This window comes from Epargyreus clarus, unplaced genomic scaffold (assembly GCF_041222505.1).
Source record: "Epargyreus clarus isolate Ecla_fem2 unplaced genomic scaffold, WU_Ecla_fem_2.2 ptg000034l, whole genome shotgun sequence".
Taxonomy (NCBI): Eukaryota; Metazoa; Arthropoda; class Insecta; order Lepidoptera; family Hesperiidae; genus Epargyreus; species Epargyreus clarus.
This window is the reverse complement of record NW_027332239.1, coordinates 10,719,252-10,742,456: the sequence shown is the minus strand read 5'-3', so window position 1 is coordinate 10,742,456 and position 23,205 is coordinate 10,719,252. Positions and strand designations below refer to the sequence as shown.

The 23,205-nt window shown below is 34.0% G+C and overlaps 2 protein-coding genes across 8 annotated transcripts in view; one reads left to right on the top strand and one right to left on the bottom strand.

Annotated features, from left to right (window-relative positions):
- Positions 1 to 265: 265 nt before the first annotated feature.
- LOC140755996 (uncharacterized) lies at positions 266 to 6,951 on the top strand. Of its 2 annotated transcripts, XM_073091368.1 has the most exons (11): positions 273 to 1,507; positions 1,957 to 2,108; positions 2,464 to 2,645; positions 2,801 to 3,061; positions 3,320 to 3,513; positions 3,625 to 3,731; positions 3,816 to 3,941; positions 4,108 to 4,245; positions 4,546 to 4,655; positions 4,958 to 5,447; positions 5,636 to 6,951. In XM_073091368.1, the coding sequence occupies exons 1-11, from the start codon at positions 445 to 447 to the stop codon at positions 5,744 to 5,746; spliced, it is 2,934 nt and encodes a 977-aa protein (XP_072947469.1). In that variant the 5' UTR covers positions 273 to 444; the 3' UTR covers positions 5,747 to 6,951. The 2 variants fall into 2 exon arrangements, with proteins under 2 accessions (XP_072947470.1, XP_072947469.1); XM_073091369.1 differs by lacking the exon at positions 3,625 to 3,731 and having other exon boundaries at positions 266 to 1,507; positions 3,320 to 3,491.
- The window catches only part of nuf (rab11 family-interacting protein nuf), a 103,675-nt gene continuing 86,541 nt past the window's right edge, over positions 6,072 to 23,205 (bottom strand). For 5 of the 6 annotated variants that reach the window (XM_073091375.1, XM_073091374.1, XM_073091373.1 and 2 more), the window contains 6 exons: positions 15,600 to 15,734; positions 13,897 to 14,049; positions 10,909 to 11,191; positions 10,062 to 10,207; positions 8,190 to 8,237; positions 6,072 to 7,850 (listed from right to left, as the gene is read on the bottom strand). In XM_073091375.1, coding sequence (XP_072947476.1) covers positions 7,713 to 7,850; positions 8,190 to 8,237; positions 10,062 to 10,207; positions 10,909 to 11,191; positions 13,897 to 14,049; positions 15,600 to 15,734 — 903 coding nt within the window. In that variant the 3' untranslated portion in view covers positions 6,072 to 7,712. The remainder of the gene's footprint in view (positions 7,851 to 8,189; positions 8,238 to 10,061; positions 10,208 to 10,908; positions 11,192 to 13,896; positions 14,050 to 15,599; positions 15,735 to 23,205) is intronic. The other variant, XM_073091372.1, reaches the window with a different exon arrangement.

The following is a 23,205-nucleotide window of genomic DNA, read 5'->3' as shown; positions in this document are numbered from 1 at the left end:
TTTAATATTTTTAGAGACAATATTTTTTATCATTAACAATGTTTATTTTAATGAAGATGCGAATGTCTTTTAATAAATAAATATTGATATCGCTTAGACCGAGTTGATGTGTACCCTAACATTAAGTTCATTGCACACGCAAAGCTTTCATTGCAATGAACAAGCACAAAATAATTTGTATATCCCATAAACATTCGTAAATAATTCTGCAAAGTATGTAAATTTAATATAATTCTGTTTTTTCATATCTACAATGTGCGACTGCCTTATCAAAATTGATTTCCGTTTCCGTTCCAGTTTCCATGGCGCACAATTCGTAAACAAATCTATTCAAGTAATAGGTCAATATTTTCCCAAAGAACCAAATTATTTCTAAGCTTAATGTTATAAGGGTAGTTGATTTAATTTAGTTGAATTAAATTTAAACGCTAAGTACCTATAACTATGAGTTTCAATCTTGATGATCCATTAGCGGGAATTTTAAGTGATGGAAGTGATGACAGTTTCTTTGACGATGATATACTGGGAAAAAAGAAGCCTGTAAAGAAGAGCAGTACACCCACAATAGAAAAGAAAAATGCTCTATTTGATTTGGATGACGGGCCAAAAATAAAGAAAACTGATGATGTAACTAAAGACATCTTTGGTACTTCAAGTAAAACTGAAGTTGCCGTTGACTCTAATACAGCATCTAAAAAGGAGGAGGTAAAACCTACAACTCCGTCACCTTTTAAGTCGACAGTGGCTAAAGAAGCCACCAAAACACAGATCGAGAGAACTGATTTTAGCCGATCACCAGCAAAATCTAAATTAACGACGAGTGGAAACAAACTTGATCTGTTAGATGATTTAGGCGTGGAACCAAGGAAAGAAATAACTAAACCTTTGGAGAAAGGTAAAAGTTCCCAGTCCATATTGGACGACATTCTTGGCGGGCCCACAAAACCAGCTGTGGTAAAGAGGCCTAAAACAGCTATAAAGAAAGACGATTTTGATCTTGATTCTATTTTGGGCAAAAGTGAATCTAAGCAGAGCGTAATGTCAAATAAAAATATTACACAAACGCTACCTAAAATGGATACACCCAAAGAACCGCCATCTAAGAAAAAATCTAGTGACGACTGGTTGGGTGCTTTTCAAGAGAAAGACGAGATAGAGGCGGAAGATGACATTGACATGCCATCGTGGTTAGTCGGAGGTGGTGCTAAAAAGAAAAAATCTTCCAATGTTTCTAAGTCTGAACCTAAAACAGAAACGATTAAAGAAGCGCCCAAATCTGATATAGAAAATGCTGGCGATAAACACAAGGAGGAAACTGAAGACAAAATTGAAAATGCACCACAACCAATTGTTAGTAAAATAGATATTCCTTCTACTAGTAAATTAGATGCTACTAACGAGAATGTGACGATGGAAGGTGCTGCATTGTACTTACAACAACAAGAATCACAAATAATGGTAGCGCTGCAGTTAAAGGCTCAAGATGAAAAACTTGCTGCCATGCAGGGTAAGAATTCATTATAATAAAATATATATCGTTAGTTAGTTTTGCAACTGTTAAATAAATTTTATACCTACAGATTATACCGGGAACTATATTTAAATCTAAAGCATATCGATAAGCACTCTATAGGTATTCTGATTAAGTAAGATCATTTTAGATTTTTATTTTTTTAGAAGTGTACACTACCTCTCTTTTGAAAGTGGTAGAACCTTTGTGTTTCGACCACCGCCGCTACACCTATATATCATGTATATACACCCTAATAACAGCAGTGATAAGCACTGCTGTGTTCTGGTTAGAAGGGTGTGGTAAGGGAGACATAGTTTTCCGAGACGATCCAGCTTAGTCCTCAGGGGTAGCGGCGCATCTGTGACCGACTTCAGGTAGGAGTATCTATAAGGTAAGGATATAGATTTTTTTCCACGAAGTCATTAGCCTTTATGATATGTCAGTGCGGCAGAAGGAGAGCCAGCGTGTGCAGCGCGAGGCGGCGCGGGCGCAGCGCGAGCAGCTGGACGCGCTGCTGCGGCGGCAGGCCGACCAGCGCCATCAGATGCAAGCCGTCATCGCCGCGCATCAGGAGAGGATCACGGATAGGATCAAGGTATACATTTTTTTAAATAATTTATTACTCGGTATGTTAGACTTGGGACCCTTAGCGTATGATTACAGATAAAAATGTTTTTTGTGGATTCATAATTGCGTTTCGGGTATTGATATTCAAATTTGTGATTGACAATTCGACAGAGTATAAATAATCACCATTCTCAGGTTACGTTCTTAATATTTATTTAACATTTCCTTAAATTTCACTAAATAGAAGATCTCATATGTATCTTCTGTTATTTATTTTGAACACTAAGTAATTTAGCAACGATATCTTTACATCGCGTATAATTACCATTCTAATTGATTCTTATATAACTATAATTAATTGTATAACTTTTTATTTTTTTTAGTCTCTATTGGGTACTTCAAATGAGGACCAGCAGGGCGAGGTCAACCTAGACGCTGATTACGAGAACCCTGTGGAAGAACGAGACACCCCTTTTTCAAGGGAAAAGAAACAGCTCCTACAATTAGTTCGGTCCCTGCAAGAGAATCATGATAAGGAGATAGATTTAATGGAAACTTCATATAGGTATTGTATTGGAAATATTTTATTTCACCAATTGCTATTAATAAAAGTATCGTAAAATATACTTATTCTGAAATTCCCTATGAAATATTTTTAGATTTTTCATTTCTGATTGTAAGCAAATTAAGCTATGTAAATATAAGAATTAACTTTCGCAGACGACAACTGGCATTTATAGAAGTTTCCTTCAACCAAGCCGAAGAACGAATGAAGGAAGAAAGCGACAAACTCGTGAAGTTTTACACGGAGAAGATAAACTGGCTGGACGAACATCATCAGCAGTATAAGAAGTTGACGAATGATAACATGAGCTCTTTAATGGAACGACATAAGGCAGAAAATGAAATGCTCAGACAACAACATCTGGAGAATGTCAAAGTTTTACAAGAGCACCACACGGCATTGATGGAGAATATAAAGTAAGACGTTTTGCTGATTTTAAATATTTATATTTTCACGTAATAATATTATTAGGAAAGTGCCATGATAAGTACCACCACCACAACCACGAGATAACGGGTAATGGTATAACCCATGTTGGGATTATTATTGTTCTTCCAAAAAAACTCAGGATAGTTTGAAAAATAATAATATTCTTATAGCATACATAAAATACCTTTTAAATTCACCTTCGAAAAAATATTACGATAACCATAATACATTTAAAAAAATTACAGAAACGCAGTAAAACAAGAACAAGTGTTAGTTAAGGATTCGGCAGGGTTCTCGTCCGATCTACAAGAATTACTTAATGATGTAAAAGACAATAAGTCCCAATGTCAGGAACTTGTACAGAAGATAGAAGCTTTAACGCAAAATACGCAACAGAATACAGACAGAAGTGTTCAAGTAAGGGAAACGCAAATAAGTGGTTAGTATGATAAGAGTAGATAATATTAAAAGGTCTTATTAAAATCTTATGAATGGACGTAATGAATGCAATCACCAATTATTTGAAAATTTATTTCAACTGTCATTTTAGATATGATCCAACAATTAAAGATGGAGCGGGAAAATTTTGAAAAAGAGAAATCGGAAAGCAAAGATTTGGTCCATATGCTCGAGGCAAGACTTAAGCAAATGACAACGGTATTAAAATATAATAAAATTAAAGTATGTATGATACTTATAAAGTTATCACTTCAAATTATACAATTTATTTTTGATCTTTAGATGATTGAAGAAGAATCGGCGGCATTGAAGCAAAAGAAAATGGAATTTGAATTCGAAAAAGCCACTTTCAGTAAGCAAACGGAATTCGCTAAGAATATATTGAAAAAACAAGATGAAGAAATAAAGGTGACCCATTTAAGTAACTGAAAGTAATGGAAGAGAGGATAGTAAAATTATATTAGCTATGAATAGTATTTTAGGACTAATTTATGAGGGCTAATTAGGATATGTCAAGTAAAGTAGTATTAATTGTAGGTGTATTTGTTTAACGAACGAATATTGAAACTTTCAGATGTTGAAGGAAGATATTCAAAAGGAATATCAAGAGAAGATCGCCAAAATCGACGAAGAAAAAGCCAAGGCTTTTAAAGACAGCGCAATTGTTGCGAAGGAAAAGGCTTCTGTGCAAAGTTTGAAGCTGGACTTGGAGGTAAGATTGAAGATTTAAAGGTATTTGATAAACGTGAACGCACTTAATTTTACAGAATTTGCGAACGTTAAGAAGCTTAGAACTAGCATAGGATCAAATTAAATTTATCCAATGTCAAACTGCTAATAAAGAACTTGCAAATCTATCCATCTGATTCCAGAAAGTGTTAAGTCTCTACAAAACAATGTAAATACTGTTATTAAATGGGATGTAATATTGATAGTGTCATTCGTAAAACAAGGTGTTCTACCATCTTTCGAATCTTTTACTTCATAAAATTTCTATTTTTACAATTTGCAGAAAACTAGGGCAGAATTACAAGCCCAATTAGAGGAAGTGACCGCTGAGAGATCGAAACTAAACGTGGAAAAGCAGGAGCTCCACATGGAAGAACAGAGAGTATTGGCTAAGTAAGTAAACATACGCACTTAGCAATGTGGTATCGGTCAAAAGTACTGTAGAGAGGTGGCTGAGAGATCTGATTCCATCTTAGATTGGTGTTGTGCCTACTGTAGATATTGAAGCCGGTAAAGTAGGTAGAATATAGCAAAACAGTCTAATAAGAGTATTGACATTCCTCGAAAGGTGACGTACTGAACGAAATCTCAATTAATTAGAAATGTTAGGCACAAAATCTTTATGGCGCTAGAGTAGAATCCTAGAAGACGCGTCGAATCTAATTAAAATACTAGCAACTTTGTTTATGTTACAGGAGCCGCGACTTAGATTTACTCGCCAAAACAGCAATAGATAAGCAAGCCCAAGCCGAGAAGAAGCATTCAGACGCCGAGTTCGCACAACACAAGTACGAGGAGCGAATACGTAGGATCCAAGAACACGTAGTATCTCTTAACGCGAGAGAGAAACAAATTGCCAAGGAAAAAGTCGCGTTATCTAGAGAGAGACTCAGTATGCACAATGAAAGGAAGCAACTGGAAAGTAGGCAGCAGTGTTCGCTATGCAGGAATACACAATATAACGATCATACGTACAATCTGCCGGATACTTACATGAATCCAACGGTCTCTAGGGATTATAATGCGATGCCTTTGAATATAGTTGAACAAGAATTGGCTCATCTGATGGGAAGAACGTTCAAATTGCGGCATAGTGCGGAAGTTAATGCTACTTTTGAAGATAGACAGGTGGATGCCAGTGAGTTCGATAGCGTGCCAGCTCAAGCTGAGTCGGGAGCTTTTAAGGTATTATATTTTATCAACAATTTTATTATTAATACTAACGTGCTACTAGTAGTCTTCCTATTATTTGGTTGAAACCAGGGAATTGGTAAATAAATTTTGCCTTGCCACTGCATTCTTTTTGCAGTTGTTTAGTTTTTTTTGCCTTGTCACTGTTGCATTTGTTTAATTATTTTTCTTATCAATTTCAGGATTATTTGGACCCGAAGTTTATGATGTTGCGATTAGACGTTCAACAAGTTATAAGTAATTTGGACCAAAGTAAGAAAGAAGATACTGAACGGAATGAAGATCATGAGTAATTTTATGTACGTCAATATGTCAAGTTTTAATCTGATTTTCACAATATATGGACATTTTTCTTGTCACACAAGTTTGTCCGCGTGCGTACTTGTCTAAATGGTCCACTATTTGTGGATAACGTGACAGGAGATGTACCTATCTATGAAATCATAGAATGTGAATGTCACGCATGCTGACCAGAACTGCACAGGGGCACAAACCTGCGTGATAGGAATCGTGCAAAAAACTAGCCACTTTCTGATTTTGGATATTTTATATGGTCTAAATTATTATCAAGCATACTTTATATCAATTAAGGTAATTAAACCAAAATAAAAGACTGAATAAATTGTATTAGAACTGTTTAATTTATGCGGATGACTGTTACATTGGATTAATTATTTATCTTCCATATTTTTTTACATCATGTATCGTGTTATAAAATGTACACAAATGCCTATACAGCTACATGCTAACTTAACATTATAAATATCTCATTGTAAAAATATAGGTACACAATCTTTCTAAACATCTACTTTAACTATGCAACTAAATATCAATATTAGGAATAAAAAATCTACTAAATGGCTTTACTTATCATTCATAAATTATTTATTTATAAGTATTTATTTCACGATATAATTTTGGAGTACCTAAAGATGTGCACCGAATTATAATATCTTCATCTTCATACTACCTATTCCAGTCTTTAAATTTAGGTAGTAAATAATATATGGACGGCATTGCCTTCGATAACGAGTCTACAATATCATTATAATGCTGCAGATCTATGAGCCTAGTTATAAAAATATTTTCCTCAGCTTTATTATAACAGGGCTTGAAGGAACATATTCTTTATACATGAACATAAAAATTACACATAATATATCCTTTATTTAAAGTTCTATACACAATATTTACATTAAGTCTCTACGATTATACATATATAATTTCATTTATAAATATAGGTACCACCTGCCTATCTCCTGGATGGCGTGGTATATTTAAAATTTAAGTTTGCTATATATTTTATCTTTTTCAACAATCTTCACAGTGTATTTCAAATTCATGTAGGGAATAACAAAGTTTGATTAGTATCATTTACTTTCACATAAAAAAAATTGCAATATTTTCCAATAAACTTTCAATATACCGAACATGAAAACAACGTAGTCTTGTCTAGATTTTTTTGGGTAATAAATATTTTTGTAGCTTCATATGATGAGAATATAACAATATAGAAATAGACGTCATTATTACTTTTTCAAATACAAGAGGTTAACAGAAGCTAACATTTATATAATTTAGTTTCGAGGTAGTAAGGTATATTGGGTTGTACAGGGGTAAGTATCTGGGCGCAATATTACAAGTTATGTCGTAATTTCTATATTTTTATACTCTAAATATTATGATAAGTTTCTCGTATGGATCTACTTGTTTACTTATGTAGGTATTAAAATAGTCTATAGAAACGATAGTGCATTTAATTTTCGAGTTATATAACATGTAACTAAATTTCAATTTAGGCGAAGAGTTGAGCAAAAGATAAAATATTTTTAATAATTATGTATTGCACGCAAATTAATGATCTGAATACATAAATTTAACCGAATTTATTATTTAGAGTAAATGAATTATGTATATATTAAGTAATGAAATAATAAGTAGTTAGGGTAGAGTCTATAGACATCTTTTATCCACTAACACACATTCAAAATTATTTTGGCTAATTGGAATTTTTTACATGAATGTAGATTGCATTATGGAATTTACAATTCAAGTTTACCAAATTTTTTTATCACAGTAATACTATTTTTTAATATTAAACAAATTATATTTAAGACGAATTAATAAATTTACATTACTTATATAATAATAATTAGTATTTTCATGTATGAATATAAAATTTTAAGAACAGCTTCTTGTATCGATCTAAGTCAGTTTCCCATATTCAAGTTTTCACCTAGTTTTACATCTACGAATTCGTTATGACTTCTCGCCTGGTTTTTGATATTTCACTTCGAGTAATTGCGGGTAGTTTTCAACGATAGATAGTAAAATGCCGTCGATGTAATTTCTCAACTGCACGTTCACGTCTTGCTGTTCTTTTAAAGCTTTCTGCAACTGTAAACAAAAACAGAATCAAGGTAAAGATATTTTATAAATATAAGAACCACAGAGTGCAAAAGATTCAGAAACGTGCAATTTAACGGACACATGAGAAGGGTATGAGTTACGAACAAAAGAAAGAATGTATCATGAAATAATGTTCCGTTTTAATCTATACGTGCAGTAATAATGTTTGTAATGGTATTAGGAAGGTTATAGATGTACCTAATACCTAATGTTACAGGACACTCATAAAGTGTGAAAAAGGTACAAATATTGATACAATAAGGCAAACAGTAAGCAAGCAGTAGTTAGGGCGGCAAGGTACATGCACGATTAGTAAAATTTGCGTACCTTTTCCAACTCTATGCTGAGATCAGATTGTGTATCGCTACCAACGAGCTGCAAAAACGCATACATAAAATATAGTTGAATAGCAAATGAGTCTGTAATGGAGCCTCAGATGAAGCAAAGCAATGTGATGATAATGACTGTATTAGGGTTTCGCAAACGGTTTTTGTGTTGCACCTGTAATATGCTAAGTATTCCAAGTAACTCGTTGAGACACACATTGAAATTTGAACACACGCATATAAACTGTTTTGTAATACTAAATTATATAACAGTAATGAGGAAAATTGTGGAAGCTTCAAATCTATTTATGTGCAACTGTGATGATAATTGAGTAAATATAATTATGTACTATTGAAACTAAAAATACATTTATTGCAATAAGAGTGCCAGCTACAAGCTTCTGTAAAATTACTAACGGCATTTATCTTGTAGGTATTAAAATGAAATAAAAACATTGAATGCTGCAGAATCTCTTGGTTTAACGATTATTTACAAAGTATGCAATTTGTACGATGCAACAGTGTATTTTAAGAATCTTCGCCATGACATCAATGCATAATACTGGATTATCACAGTGGCAAAGTAACGAGCATTTAAATACTGAATAAGCTATTTATTATAGTCTTTAAGATTTTTTTTTTATTTTTTGGGGAATCCAATGATTATAAAATTACGACAACCCATGCTTTGTTAATGTAAATGGGTTATTAAATAATTAAATGTAAGAATTTTAAATCAGCATTAATGCTAAATTTTGTTAAAGTTATAAAAAAATAAAATGAATGAGAATGATGACTCATGAATGTACTGACAGATGTTATAAGTAAGTATTAATTATCATAATGTTTTAGTTGAATAATGCATGCAGTATTTTTGCATGTATACGAATGTAAAGGTATTTGCCGTATATTAAGCTGGTTCGATTATTTGTACGATTTATTTTTGATAGAACTTTGGTAAAGTACTACTTATTCGTTGTTTTCTGAATATATTTATTAGCAAATTGACATATAAGCCATCATTTAACATATTTGCGGCAAAGCTTTTAACATAAAACGTTACTATAAGCCTATATAGCATAGTGGCGTAAATTTGATTGAAGTAAATGCGAATCATCAGCACGCATATGCAGTGGCGTAGCTAGGTAACCAAGGGCCCTGGGGCAAATTAAAGAATGGGGCCCCACTGCTATGTAAATGGATCAGGTTTTATCAAACAAAAATATGAAATACACAAATACTTTAAAAATGCTAAGCTTTTTTGTGCACTGCAGGGCAGGTAATAAAAATATTAAACAGTAACAACATAAATTTGAATTTCTCTCAACTGAGTTGTCACGATTAAAGTGGGGTTGCAATCTGTCATATTTATTTTGAAAATGGGAGAAATTTACAAAAGTTCAGTTCGATCGAGGTTTCTGGTTCGAGGGCCCCCTGAGTTTGAGGGCCCCGGGGCATTGCCCCGCCTAGCCCCTTGGTAGCTACGCCACTGCGCATATGACAGATATATGCTTAAACCCTAACAATTATTTGGACAGCGCAACTACAGCATTAACTCTTGTCATTTCGAGACCATGGTGGGGTCATATATCCTGTTATAAGGTTTTGTATTTTTTTTTAATATAGGAATAGCAGACGAGCATGCAGTCCACCTGATGGTAAGTGGCTATTGCCGCCCATGGACATCCGTAATGAACCCCAGATCGATTTTGATATCCTTATCTGAGGTCGGCCACAGATGTGCTGCATTTACATATGACAGCCATAAAACGGCTGACAGAATTGTCAGCCGTTTGAGTCATTAATAGCTTCCTTCAATTACAAGGCGGTGAGATATCTATACTTATCTATGGTGTTAAGCTAGTGTATTTACCTCGTCGTCGCTCATCTGCGAGAGCTCGTGCGCCAGGGAGTTGGTGTGCGCGAGCGGGCCGCTGACGCCGTCCAGCAGGCTGCGGCCTTCAGACACGCCGCGCGTCAGGATCTGCGCCTGTAGCTCCTCCTGCGCCTCTGTCAACGCTGGAAACAGAAGCAATTTGTTATGCAGCTGTATTTAAATATTATGAAATTGAAACAGTAAACCGTAAATAGTGTAGTTATAACATATACACTGTCATTACTACAAGTCCCCGTTAGGTTGCAGTAATTAAGTACAAATAGGTGGGGAGTGTACTTTAAGTTAATAAAAAATGTGTTGTTAATAATACGTTGTATGATAATTTTGAGTACGAGTATTTACACTATACCTAATCTTTATCAAATAGATAACCTTGATTATGCTGTTGTTCTAAAGCATGATATAATGTCACAGTGTAGTAAGACGTGACATAGTAATACTCGTAAGAGGTATGGTTTAGGGATGGCGTTACTTTCCGAAAAAGATCGATTCAAAAATTAATTTTGATTGAAATGTAATGAATCGATTCACAAAAAAATCGACACCCAAAGAATCGATTCTCCAAAAATCGATCTCAAATCGTTATATAAATAAATAAATAGTATGGTTGGTGATACGTGGATCTGTCATGAGAATTATGAGGACTTTTACAATGGTCTAGCTACATTATAGGACAATGGAAAGTGTGACAGTAGATTTATGGAAAATTGTTCGTATTTTGTTCATTACAATCATTACTAAATAACTATAGGTACATACAAGTTTGTTCTTAAGTCTTTAAGTTAAAGCATTTTTGAACATAGATCCGTGAGATAATACTTACATTTGTTCTGCGTGCGGAGCAGCGCGAGCTCCTGCCTGAGCTCGTCGAGGCGCGGGTCGGGCGGCGGCGGCGGCGCGGCGCGCAGGCGGCGCAGCTCGGCGTCGGCGGCCGCCAGCGTCGCGCGCGCCGCCGCCGCCGCGTCGCGCTCGCGCCGCTCCGCCTCGCGCGCGCCGCTCAGCTGCGCCGCCGCCTCGCCCGCCGCCTCCTGCGCCTCGCGCGCGCGCGCCGTCGCCGTCTCCGCGTTCGCGCGCAGCGTCTCCGCCACGCCGCGCAGACGACCCACCTGGAATATTATTTGTCGTTTAACCTTTATTCATTTATTTATTAATAAATGTTAAATAGAACGGTAACAGTCATTATAAATACATTCTATAGATAGTGAAACATAAAACATATACCTAAATTTACAAAGTACATAAGTATTAATAATAATTAAAAATATTTTATTATATTATACGTTCTGATAATAAAGGTTGTCGTACATTACATGTTACGTTGCATTACGTTACTATTAATGTTATGTTATGTTACCACACAATACTACTACTTACTACTACTTTACAATACAATATAAATTATAAGTTATATAACTTCTGGAGAGATTCTTAATTAAGTATTTAAGTTATGTGGATATTAAATATTTATGATGTCCATAATCGAAATAGAAAATATTATATAAGAACACCCGCATAACTGAGCAGTCTTAAAGTTGTACAGTGCCTTATTTAATCAGCCTTGAGGACTTGTCCCTTCTTATTCCAAGAAATAACCCGTGTCTAGCAGCTAAGCAAGACAATAATGACTGGATGTAAACATTGTTAATAATTTACAAACATTGCAGCTTAACTTAGTAAGAAAATTTATCTATTTTACGAACGAATACTTCAAGTTCTGCGTGATACTGACATAATGATAGAACAAGTTTCAGATCAATAACGAGATGCCGATGAAGGCGTAATTACTGGTTGCTAACGACGTGCATAACAATCTATATCTAATCTCACGTTGGAGAAAAGAAAATCACTTTCTCAAATGCTAGGAAATCCGTACAAGCTTCTAGTTTTTGTTATATTATATAGTTAAGCATCTATTGTTTTAAGTTTTCTTAAAAGCTTGCTTAACTGAAGAGTACATTGCAAAAGTTCTGCTGATGAAGTCATATAATGAAGAGAATATAATTTTAACATTATTTCATTTGTACACAATTAGTTCTGTGGTCGGTTACATTATCTAAAACAACAAGTCCAGCGGAAATTATGTCAGAATACGACAAAAGATATACATACACATTAATTTACATTTCGGACACATGTTACACATTTAATTAATATTCAAGTGCACGGCGACGTTATGAAAATGTCTAGATTTCCTAAATTAAGCCGTTTTTTGCACAATAGCTAAATATTAAAATACTTGAATTAAATTCCTGCCTATCTATTTGTAGCCTTCCTTGGAAGCAGGTGATTCGATTTTAATGGGTATTTCCCACAAAAGAAGAAGGTTTTATGCGGAGGTGAAGGTTAATTTGTGGTTATTTTCAACTACAAAATTATTTCCCTTGTGTATATTTCTTTCTTCGTTACAAGGCGGTGAGTATAATTAATGAAAATGGTGAATGCTACCTCAAGCCACTATTGCAAGCCTACCTCAGTTTTCTGGAACATACCAATGTTCAAAAGAGGAAAAAGAACTGATGCTAAATTAACATTACATAGGTAAATAAGATTTCTTTAAAATGACCCACTCATGATATATTACTTGAAAGCTGGCTCAAGTAATGTTAAGAGTTGTTTAATGGGAATGCTAGTGATTAGGAGGCGGCCGACAAGGCCTTTTACTTCAAGTCACAGGCAAGGTGAGGCGAAATGGTATTAGTGGAATCACGCGATGCGCTACGCCAATGCGCTGTTTTTAACTTATGTTTTCTTTTATAAACACAATCTACATAGTACAAAGTATTACAAACAATGTAATGCGGGACGCTCACTGTAGCAAAGTTGACAAAAAACTATTAAATATAAATGCAATATGAAAATGCGTACGAAATAATACTGCACCAACTTTTTAACGCCATTAAGTAAATATATTGTCAAATTATGAGCCTAAGAAAATTATAACTTGTAAACATATTAAGTATAGCGATAAAAAGTATGTTTGGAAATTTCTTATAATTAGGTACGTACTTTTTAAATATATGGGTATAATTAGTATTTTTTTCTGTCAAAATTAAATTGTTTGAACGTGCCGTTAAATCGTGATAGATCCTAATTATCTCGTTCGTTAAAGATTGCTACTAGGTAACTTTCTTTCACGAAATAATTCCGTTTTTATAACACTTGTTTAATGATTCGTTCCTAAAATGCAAGACAAATTGGTTTGTGAACACAAAATTACGCACATTTGGAATGTAAATGTCTTATGTATTTTGTAAAGAACATCTATCTCAGTAAACATCGACATAAAAAGTTAATTAGTAGGTGCCTGTAGTTCTTGCGCAGACAACGTTAGACATACACTTTTTAGAGATATAAGAACAATTACTAATTTTTATAGGGACATAAAAATTATCTAATTAATGTACCTACCTGGGGTAAACTAATCTAACCACGAAATATTCATCACTCGTTTTACAGTCAAAGAAGCAAAAATAAAGTAGACAAATATCAAATATTTAGTTTGCAAAGTTTGATAATTTTTGTCACACATCTTGTAATAGTAACTAAGAAACAAATGGGTATAATACATGTATAACACCTATTATTAGAGGGTGGCATGCTTAGATACTCAACATCGTTTAGGCTATTGGCAATCACAAGGAAATACAGACACATACACCTGAATAACAATCCGTCTGTCTAAGATTCCAAATTTTATCTATCTTAAATAGATTATGAATTATTAAGAAATCAATATTAAACAGCTGCTGTGTCGCCATTTCAATTTTCTAAAGAACTTGGCTACACCCTGCCACGTTTAGGTATCTCTCACCTCTTGCTTGAGATCGGAGGCTTCAGTTTCAGCGGCGGCGAGGCGGTCCGTGAGGGACGCGAGCTGCGCGTCGCGGTCGCGCTCGATGCGCGCGATGGCGTCGCGACACCGCCGCTGCTCCTCCGCTATCCGCTCCTCGCAACGACACTCGATCTAATTAAACAAACATTTCTTTTGTTACAACGTAGAAGTAGCAAACAAGCAGTCCACGCAGTCAACAGTCAACCCCAAATATGTATTAGCATCCTACTTGACGTCGGTCACAGTTGTAGAGTCCTCAGGAGTGACAAAATTGGTGCTACCACACCCAAATCTTAACTGTCATTATAAGCTAGAAATAAGTGTAGCGGTGGTATCTCTACCATCTTCTAATAGCGCGAAAATATTATTTATGCTTCAGACCGATTAACGGTACATCATGTGCCTACATTTATTAATTTTAATGGCGATCGGGTGAACGGTATAACAGTCTGATGTGTTGCAGTGTAATCCAAGTACAAGTTACAATAAGGTAGATAACATAAAACCTTTTACATGAAGAAACACTTTATGATCGGTCAAACGACGCCATGAACAATAAATCTCAACTATATGGCATATTTTATTTATCAATACGTTAGTAGCACGTTTATTGGTTTGCCCTGCCATCTGTCCTAGAGGCCATTACAATCTCTGTGGCTAATAGGATTCAAATAGAATTGAGACGTTTCCGAAGTAATTTGTGAAGCCTTCATAAGGATTGGAAGTTGCGAACTGTATTCCCATTACTACTTTCGACATAAGATAAATTCATTAGCAAGAAAATGTAAGTCGCCTACAAAAAGACGCTAGTCCGTCTATATTTACATGTTCTAGTGATACACTGTGTTTAAGAAACAGTTTAAAACATAAACACTACCGTCACAAGACTTAGAAAGAGACTAAATAGTTTCCACAACATTGTAACAGGGGACAAATAGTATTTAGCTGGAGAAATCTAGCACTACCAGTTATACTAGTAATAATTGCTACTAAAGATGCTACCAAATAATAGCAATCACGAGCAAAAAATATAAACATTTGAGAACAAATTCTCAAATGTAAACAAAAGTCAACGATATAATTGAAATTATGTAAAAACTGTTTTTGATATGAAATTTTATACGCTCTCATATAATATTGGATCGAATATAGGCACGTGAATACAGCACGCCACAGTAACGTCTATCTTATCGCTAATAAAAAAATATAATCGCCTATCTACACAATGCACACAACGCAACCTCGGCTTCTTCGGCCACGAGGCTAGGAAAAAATCTGAATTACTTGTACACATGATTTAAGAAGAAAAAGTACAAAACTAATAAGGTATTTATATTACAGAAGAAAAGCATACGACCGGTGCCATGTAGTTACAAGAACCGTGAAGTGGTTTCTGCATCGGAATATTCGAGAATGTTACAAAAAAAAAAAAACTTAAGAGATAACTATAAAAAGAAGAATTTATGAATTTATTCATAAATAGACAAACAGATCCCCACATTATACAGTACATGGCTGATAGTTAAATTAGCTCTGAACTAATTCTAAAGACATAAATGTAAGAAAAGAGTGTTATTGAGATTTAACATAGCTTACTTTTTACTCTGAAGTCTGAATTTCTGAGGTAGCTTATAAGAATTAAATAAATCTTATCGAATATCAGCTTATTAACATAAAATAACCTCTCGAATCTGTTCATCCAGCATATGCACTCGTGCTTGCAGGACCGCGTTGTCAGCTTTCGCGCGGGTGTATCGCTCGTCGGCTGTGCTCTGCGTGTCCGCCAGGGACGTCACCTGCTGCTGGAGCAGTTGTACCTGATCACAAGAGATAAAATATTGTTAGAAAGATAAGTCTATCGAATAAGGATATTACTAGAGTTAAGAAGTGATATGAAAGGAAAGGTCTTTTAGAAAACAGCGATGGACATATTATTGCTATAAAGCTGTGGATTGAATCCGAATAATTTATCGGAATATTACACATTTAGTCATCTGTTTGGTCGGAAATCTATCATTGCATCGACTAGTATGATTATCTGCTAAACCATGCGACTTAACATAAATTCTATTGGATCGCAATTAAGTTTTAATTTGTCTAAATAGCTAATATTAAAGCCAAAAATCATTCATTTCCCGAATCAACTAAAAGCAATTTGATATCAAAGCTCATCTTTATGTACTCAAGTCTGATTAAGCCAGTAGATTCTAATTAAAAGATCACTTGAAATGTGCCTGAAATAGCATTCAGACACTCATTTCCAATTACGAGACTAGATACTTGAATAGGCAATAAAATATCTTTTAGTGCTCCTCCGAATACGTAATCGAATATCGTAACACAGTAACAGTATATATGGCATACATAAGGTATGTTGAAGCTTGCATAGTTTGCGGCTTATACAAGACGTAACTTTCATCTATAAAGTTAAACTTTAGACATAGTTGGGAGTTGTATGGGTTATCGCTAGTGGCTTTCTTACACGTTTTTGTACTTCGAAGGATACGTTATAATCCGCCCATTTCAAAATTAAAATTTTGGCAAAGGCGGATTGAAATTATCTGACATTTCTGGGGCAATAAGTGCTTTCCTTTCTATATCAAGATCAATTATATCATCAAGTATCAAGTCATCATCATCAGGTAAGTATCATTCAGGTGAGGTCATTCAGGTCTACCTGGTCGTTGTGTATACGTATTTAATTTAAATCTGTGTTTTAAACAATATATAAACAATTTTGATACGCACGAAGCACTTACTAATTAAGCATTATAATTTATATAAACCTTTGTAATTAACGTAATCAATAATCGTATTTGGGCAGTAAATAATGTTAGTACATACATAAGTATTATAAATAATAATCAGTTTCGAGGAAATAGGCCTTGGTTTCGGCCGGAAAACGGATTAACATCGGCTAAAACAACTACCAATTATTATTATACTCGGGAAACTGATAAGTTGCACAAAATCCGATGTTGGAAATTTTCATTATGCTACATATATATCCTGTTAGGTAATACTTCTTGGACTAGAAGAAAAATCTTAAAGTTCTCTTATTTGGGGATGTTAAGACTGACGGGTCATAGGCTACTTGACCAACTGGTAAACCCCCACCCTCTTTTGTAGTGGTAAAAATACCTATGTTTGGAGCTTACGTAATATTTGAATGAATTTAAAGAATCATGTTGTTCAGATTCTACCGAACATTAATGAATTAGACGTGAACATTCAATTGGCTGGCAATTATCTACGTCAAACGCACAGTAAGTAGGAATCGTGGTCAGACATGTGGCGTATGAGTAATGTCTTGGAACAGATGACAAACAGGAAGGGAACGATTTAAAGTAGCCTACAAGACCAACGAACTAGTACGCTGGAGTGACGTACATACAGATTGACAAAGTGACTGTTTTGTTAGGCACAGGAAGCCCGTGAGCTATTAATGAATTAGATTTAACTTGTCGAACTCTTAAAGATATGATGACTATAATTATCTAAGGTTTAAGGTTTAAGGAAAGACACGTATGTTTATTTTTCTTTATTAGAATTTTGGTTAGAGATGAAATGATATTATTATTTACGATTAATTAGCAAAAAAGTTTTTTCAAACAAGCTATTTCAAAAGTAGCGGAACAATTTCTTATAATTAATTAAGTAGAAATCTTAAGTAATTAGTCGAGATGGGTACAGATGACAAATTTTGGGTAGATTAGTTAGTTTCAATTAATCCATTCACGAGATAGAAAATACCCTTTGAATCACGAAGAATTGATTCCTCGCCAAAACGTGATTCACTTTCTGAGAACATTACGCATATATTTTTTGCGTATGATTGGATAATTTTAGCTGCGTGAAAGTGAGTAACATTTGACGTGAACCTGCTATGGACAACTATGGCCGGTTGAAAGATCGAATTTTGTAACCACTCCACTTTCTCGGTCAGCACGCGTTATATCTAGGGATGCCACAAGTTTAGTAGTAGCCTTATATATAGTTTCATAGTCAGATGGATTATATATTGTTCAAAATAATATAATGGGTAATAAATAAAAAAGCAGTGATAGCCTAGTGGTTAAGAAACTCGACCTCTTGATCGAGGGGTCCGAGGTTCAGCCTCTGATTTTCCAGAATTATGGGTGTATTAGAAATTAATTATCACTTGCTTGACTTGCCGGTGACGGAAAACATCGTGAGGAAACCTGCATACCTGAGAGATTTATAAAAAAAATGTCAAAGTTATTTGAAGTCTACCAATACGCACTTGGCCAGCGCGGCGGACTATGGCCTAATCATTCTCATTCTGAGAGGAGACCCGTGCCCAGCTGTGGGACAATAATGGGTTGATGATGATGATGATGATGATGAATATAATGGGAAGTACTGGATACTATAATTATATTCGTGCTAAATTTACATATGGAAAGTTTGCTTCATGAGTGCGTTACTGTTTTCCATAGATTTTTGACAAAAAAACATTACATTGTAATGATTGGTGATAAAATAAGGAAAAAAGTGTGTACTCTGTATTATACTGAGTCAGTGGAAAGAAGCGGTTGTTAAACATAGATATTTAAAAAAAAATCCCGAAAACCCGTTACAGATTGTTGAAAAATAAATAGATTTTCTTCAAAGATAAATGTTTCAACCCTAGTTCAATCTCACATCGTAGGTAACTGGTTATTCATTAATTCCGAATAGTAATAAGCGAGACAATATTATCGATGCAGTTTTAACGCGGCTTCGTCGGTTTTTTGACCGAACGCTTCGAGAGATTTGACTTTACGGTCTATCGACTTTGGATTTCTTTATTATTGCCAACACTTAAATAAGTTATCAGCGTTAAGCCAATATTTTTTGTAATTTAAAAATAAATTAAATTTTGAGCTATAATAATAAAAACTGACATTACGTTTCAACTGTAATGCCTAGGGACTAGGGTACCTGTGTAAAGAGTTCCTAGAGAGTAATAAAATTGTGCCAAAAAGTGAAATTTCGCATGCATTTTGATACAAATTCATTAGGTTATAATATAAGTAAACGCTAAGGCAATACGAATTATCAGATTATTGCTTGTAGAAAACTTTCATAACTGCATATTGAACACAAATTATTTATTCATAGCAATGTCAATGCGGACTATACATTAATGTACTACTGTACTATTTGCAGAACTTAAAAGGAACGAAGAACAAATTAAATTGCTTTTAAGCAGTACTACATATAATATTTTAATCATGACCAATCTAATCTCGACACATAATTACGTACAGTAGGTTCACAGAGTCCTGATAGTTCATTATGTAGCTCTGCTGTTGTTGGATTATCAGATGGAAATTGCAAACAATTAGACAATGAGGTCATTGTATTCTGTGTAATGTTGTCACCTAACCTCTGTCTTACAATTTTCCTTTTAATTAAATTTGTCACTTACTTAGTATAGTAGACTTTTCTAAGGAAGTTTTTCAGTTCTAAAAATTGTATAAAATGATTTTCGCTTTGAGATGAAATTTAGTAATCGAATATGTACTTATGTAATTTTCAGCGAAATTAAATGTGTCTACGAATGTAAATTGAGTAGTTAACCTTTATAACTGTGTTAAGATTTATTAAATGTAACGAATGTGTGTTACTTCTACTCTGATACTAAAGCAATGACTTATGCGTAAATAAACTCAGACGCCCACAGTTCTGATGATTTGCACACATTGTCAGTTCCATCCGCATACATATGCTTACTGACCTTCCATCCTTCGATACTGTGTACATTAAGGCCATCTGTCAATGCATACATAAACTCATTTAATTATTTTCCCAGGGTCTCTTAATTCTGACGATTCGTCCATATGCTAAAGTATTGCTCTATCTCTATGAAAAGTATACATGACAATATTTTTTTAACACTTGCCACTAAAAACTTAACAAAAGGATCTCGGGTGAAAGAGGTAGAGCCTGTGTAGTAGAAGCTCAATAAAAAAATTCAATTATCCGTTATTATGAGTAATCTTATAGTAAAGAATTACCACGTTTGCCCCTCGCTCCATACCAGACGATCCCACGGTAATTTAACTTTTTAATTGATTCGTGCAAAGAACGGCTGTAGTTAAGTGACGACCCGTTTAACACAAACTGCACAACTCATGTGCTACGGAAGGGAATTTCGGAGGAAAGCCGAGAAACAACACATACACACACAATTAGGTGTATGTGTTGTTTCTATTACAGGAAAGGCAAAATACAACGAACATGGAACCTAGAAAATAGTTATCTCTATAGATTTTTTGCAGCAGACCTATGATTGGAAAAAGATCATGGAATGGCAGATAGAAAGGATAAAACTAAACATTATTATAGTGTTAGTACGGATTAGTGTGATTCTATGGTATCCACAGTAATACAATTTGTAATGTAGGTTACATTATACTAATCTTTTAAATATTACACTAACATACTGGTGTCACAAGCTACACTACACATAACGTAGATTTTTCTTAACCAGAACAAAACTATGAATTAGTTCTTTAGACAGCTTTAGACAGAGACTGATCTTATTATTAATACCACTACAGATAAAAACCAATCAGTGATAACTATTATTGTATAGAAGTGTAGAACATAGTTGCCTTGCTTAGAAGTACGAGAGTATGGAACTAGAAAGTGAAATCGTTTTAATTTTAGTTCATTTCTCTTGCTTAATTGCAATCGGATTGCGTCTGGACATATCGATATATAATGTGATGATAATATTATTTTGAAACCGAAATTTAAAACAGATTATGAAATAGAGTATGAATATGTAAATGGTGCAAATTCGTTACATAAAGGTTATGATATAATTAATATCATCTTCCATGATATCACGTTTGAAATAAATAATAAAATGTGAATATACTTGTTTTAAGATTAATTAATATTCAAAAATAAGTAGAAGGAGACTTTAAAACGCAGAAATGCACTCTTATTGATAATCAACGATTCTAATTTCTAACAAAAGAATCTTTGGAATAATGATAAGGAAACTATATGAAACAAACAAGAAAGCAAGTAGATTAAATGCACATCAAAAGTAACGAATACATTATTTATATTTAGAAACATGACTTATAAAGCAATAACACTTACTCGTACGATGTATCCAGTAAAAATATTCCAAGCAACAGAAGCGATAACCTTCTGTAATTAGTTCGAGTACTAATCGCTAAAATGGCTAAGGAGCGATAGATTGTGAGATCATTCTTTACGTAGTTGCGTGTAATAAGTAAATTCATAAGACAAAGTAAATATACACAGTCGAATCTTGCTTGACGAGTCAGCAAACACCGCATGCCTGCATATAAAATTATTAGATACGGGTTTAACGATAAACATTGCCATTGGATTACATAGTTTTGTAACCGCAAATTTGTGTCCTAGAATTAATGGGACCTAAATTGTTTCCCTACAAATTATTGATTTTACAATAAAACTAGCTGACCCGGCAAACGTTGTGTTGCCATATAAATAAAAAAAAGTTATGGGTAAACAACCCTTATCACTTAGGGGTATGAAAAATAGATAGTAGCCGATTCTCAGACCTACTAAATATGCATATAAAATTTGGTGAAAATCGGTAAAGCAGTTTCGGAGGAGTACGGTAACTAACATTGTGACACGAGAATTTATTTATTTTTTATTTCAATTTAATTCAGACATAGTCCATATTTTGTTAGTATTTACGTTGTACTTAAAAACCTATGTTAGTAAAATTTATTATAATTAAAAATAAGAAATAAAAAGTAATAATAATAAATAAATAATTAAAAATAAGAAATAAAAAGTAATAATAATAAATAATAATTTAAAATAATTTAATATATAAGATAATATTTGGCAATATTTTCCATTTATACCTTTGATAGTTATAATCGAGTTTGTAACTATTCTAAAATGTAGCTATTTACCAGTGAATCCTGTGATTCATGACAGACAGAATAATATTAAGCGGTCAGTGCCACACATTGTACCTAACATGAAATAGGATTGGCATACTTCCTGAAGTGGATAAACACAAATTTTTACCCGACTTCCGAAAAGAAAGAGGTCATGAATTCATCGCGTGTATTTCGTTTTGCTAGCAGACTAAGATAAAACGCTATGTGTTATTCAGTAGAAATTTAATGTGATGAAGGGTGTTCTTTAGTCGTGGCTATTATTCCAATTTTGAATTTATTATTACACACATAACAATTTTAAGAGCTTAATTGGTATCTACACTGTAGTTTCTACAGTTAATAAAATATCTACCTTGTTAAGCTTTAACTAATAGCTTTTCAACAAGCGTAGACATTATAATTTAAAGGAATGCTCCAACTGGACAGAGAACAAGATATAGTGACGAGCAAAACCATGATTATTATCTATCGTTAAGTGCAATCAATGAACACTTAGCTGGATTGCTAGTGAAGTGACTTCTAGAGTCAAAGATTTCTTAGCTTGTGTCGTATTGCAACTTTCCAATGTTTGACAATAACCTAACATTGTAATTCGTATTCGTACATACTGGTGTTTATAGCTTGTATCTCCGTCGTGTTAACCAATGTGTTTAGGTGTTATGACATTAACACATGTCTCATTGTTCTCGAATATCCTATTCATCACTACTTTACACAAGTTTTGAGGATGCTAAGTATGTAGTATGTAGATTACCAAAACCAAATACATTAACTTGTATGGTTTGATATTTTCATAGTTTGCAACGAATTCGGCAGAGTATGAGTAAGAGAATAAGTCAGTTTGTCGCAGATACTTTTGAGAAAAACAAATGTGTGAAGAAGGATGGAGAATAATGCAGTATCAAAATCAAGATGCAACAAACAGAATAATCGTTATCGTTGTATACAATCAATAGGAGTCAATAGGCACTTCAGATTTGCGCAAAGCGAACGCGCGTGATTCTCGTGACTTCCCAGAGCGAGTACATTTTCTTCGCTCAATACAAATCAACTTTCCCGTATTTGTTAACAACCTTACATTCGCACATACTGATGGATATTTATGGCTTGCTTGAGCTCGGTTGCTGCAAATAGTGATAAAGGAGGTCTCATATATGGCTATTGTTTTGTACAGTAATAAACGAAAGTTCCAAACAACAAACATTATTTAAATTATATTTTTAATTTCGTTTTGTAGGTTTTAGTTGTTATCTAGAGTGAAAATGAATCATTGATGGAAATAATAATATATCTAATCAATACTTCAACAAGAGACAAACGCAATTTGGTCTTTCTCGTTGAAAATATCATGAGATTG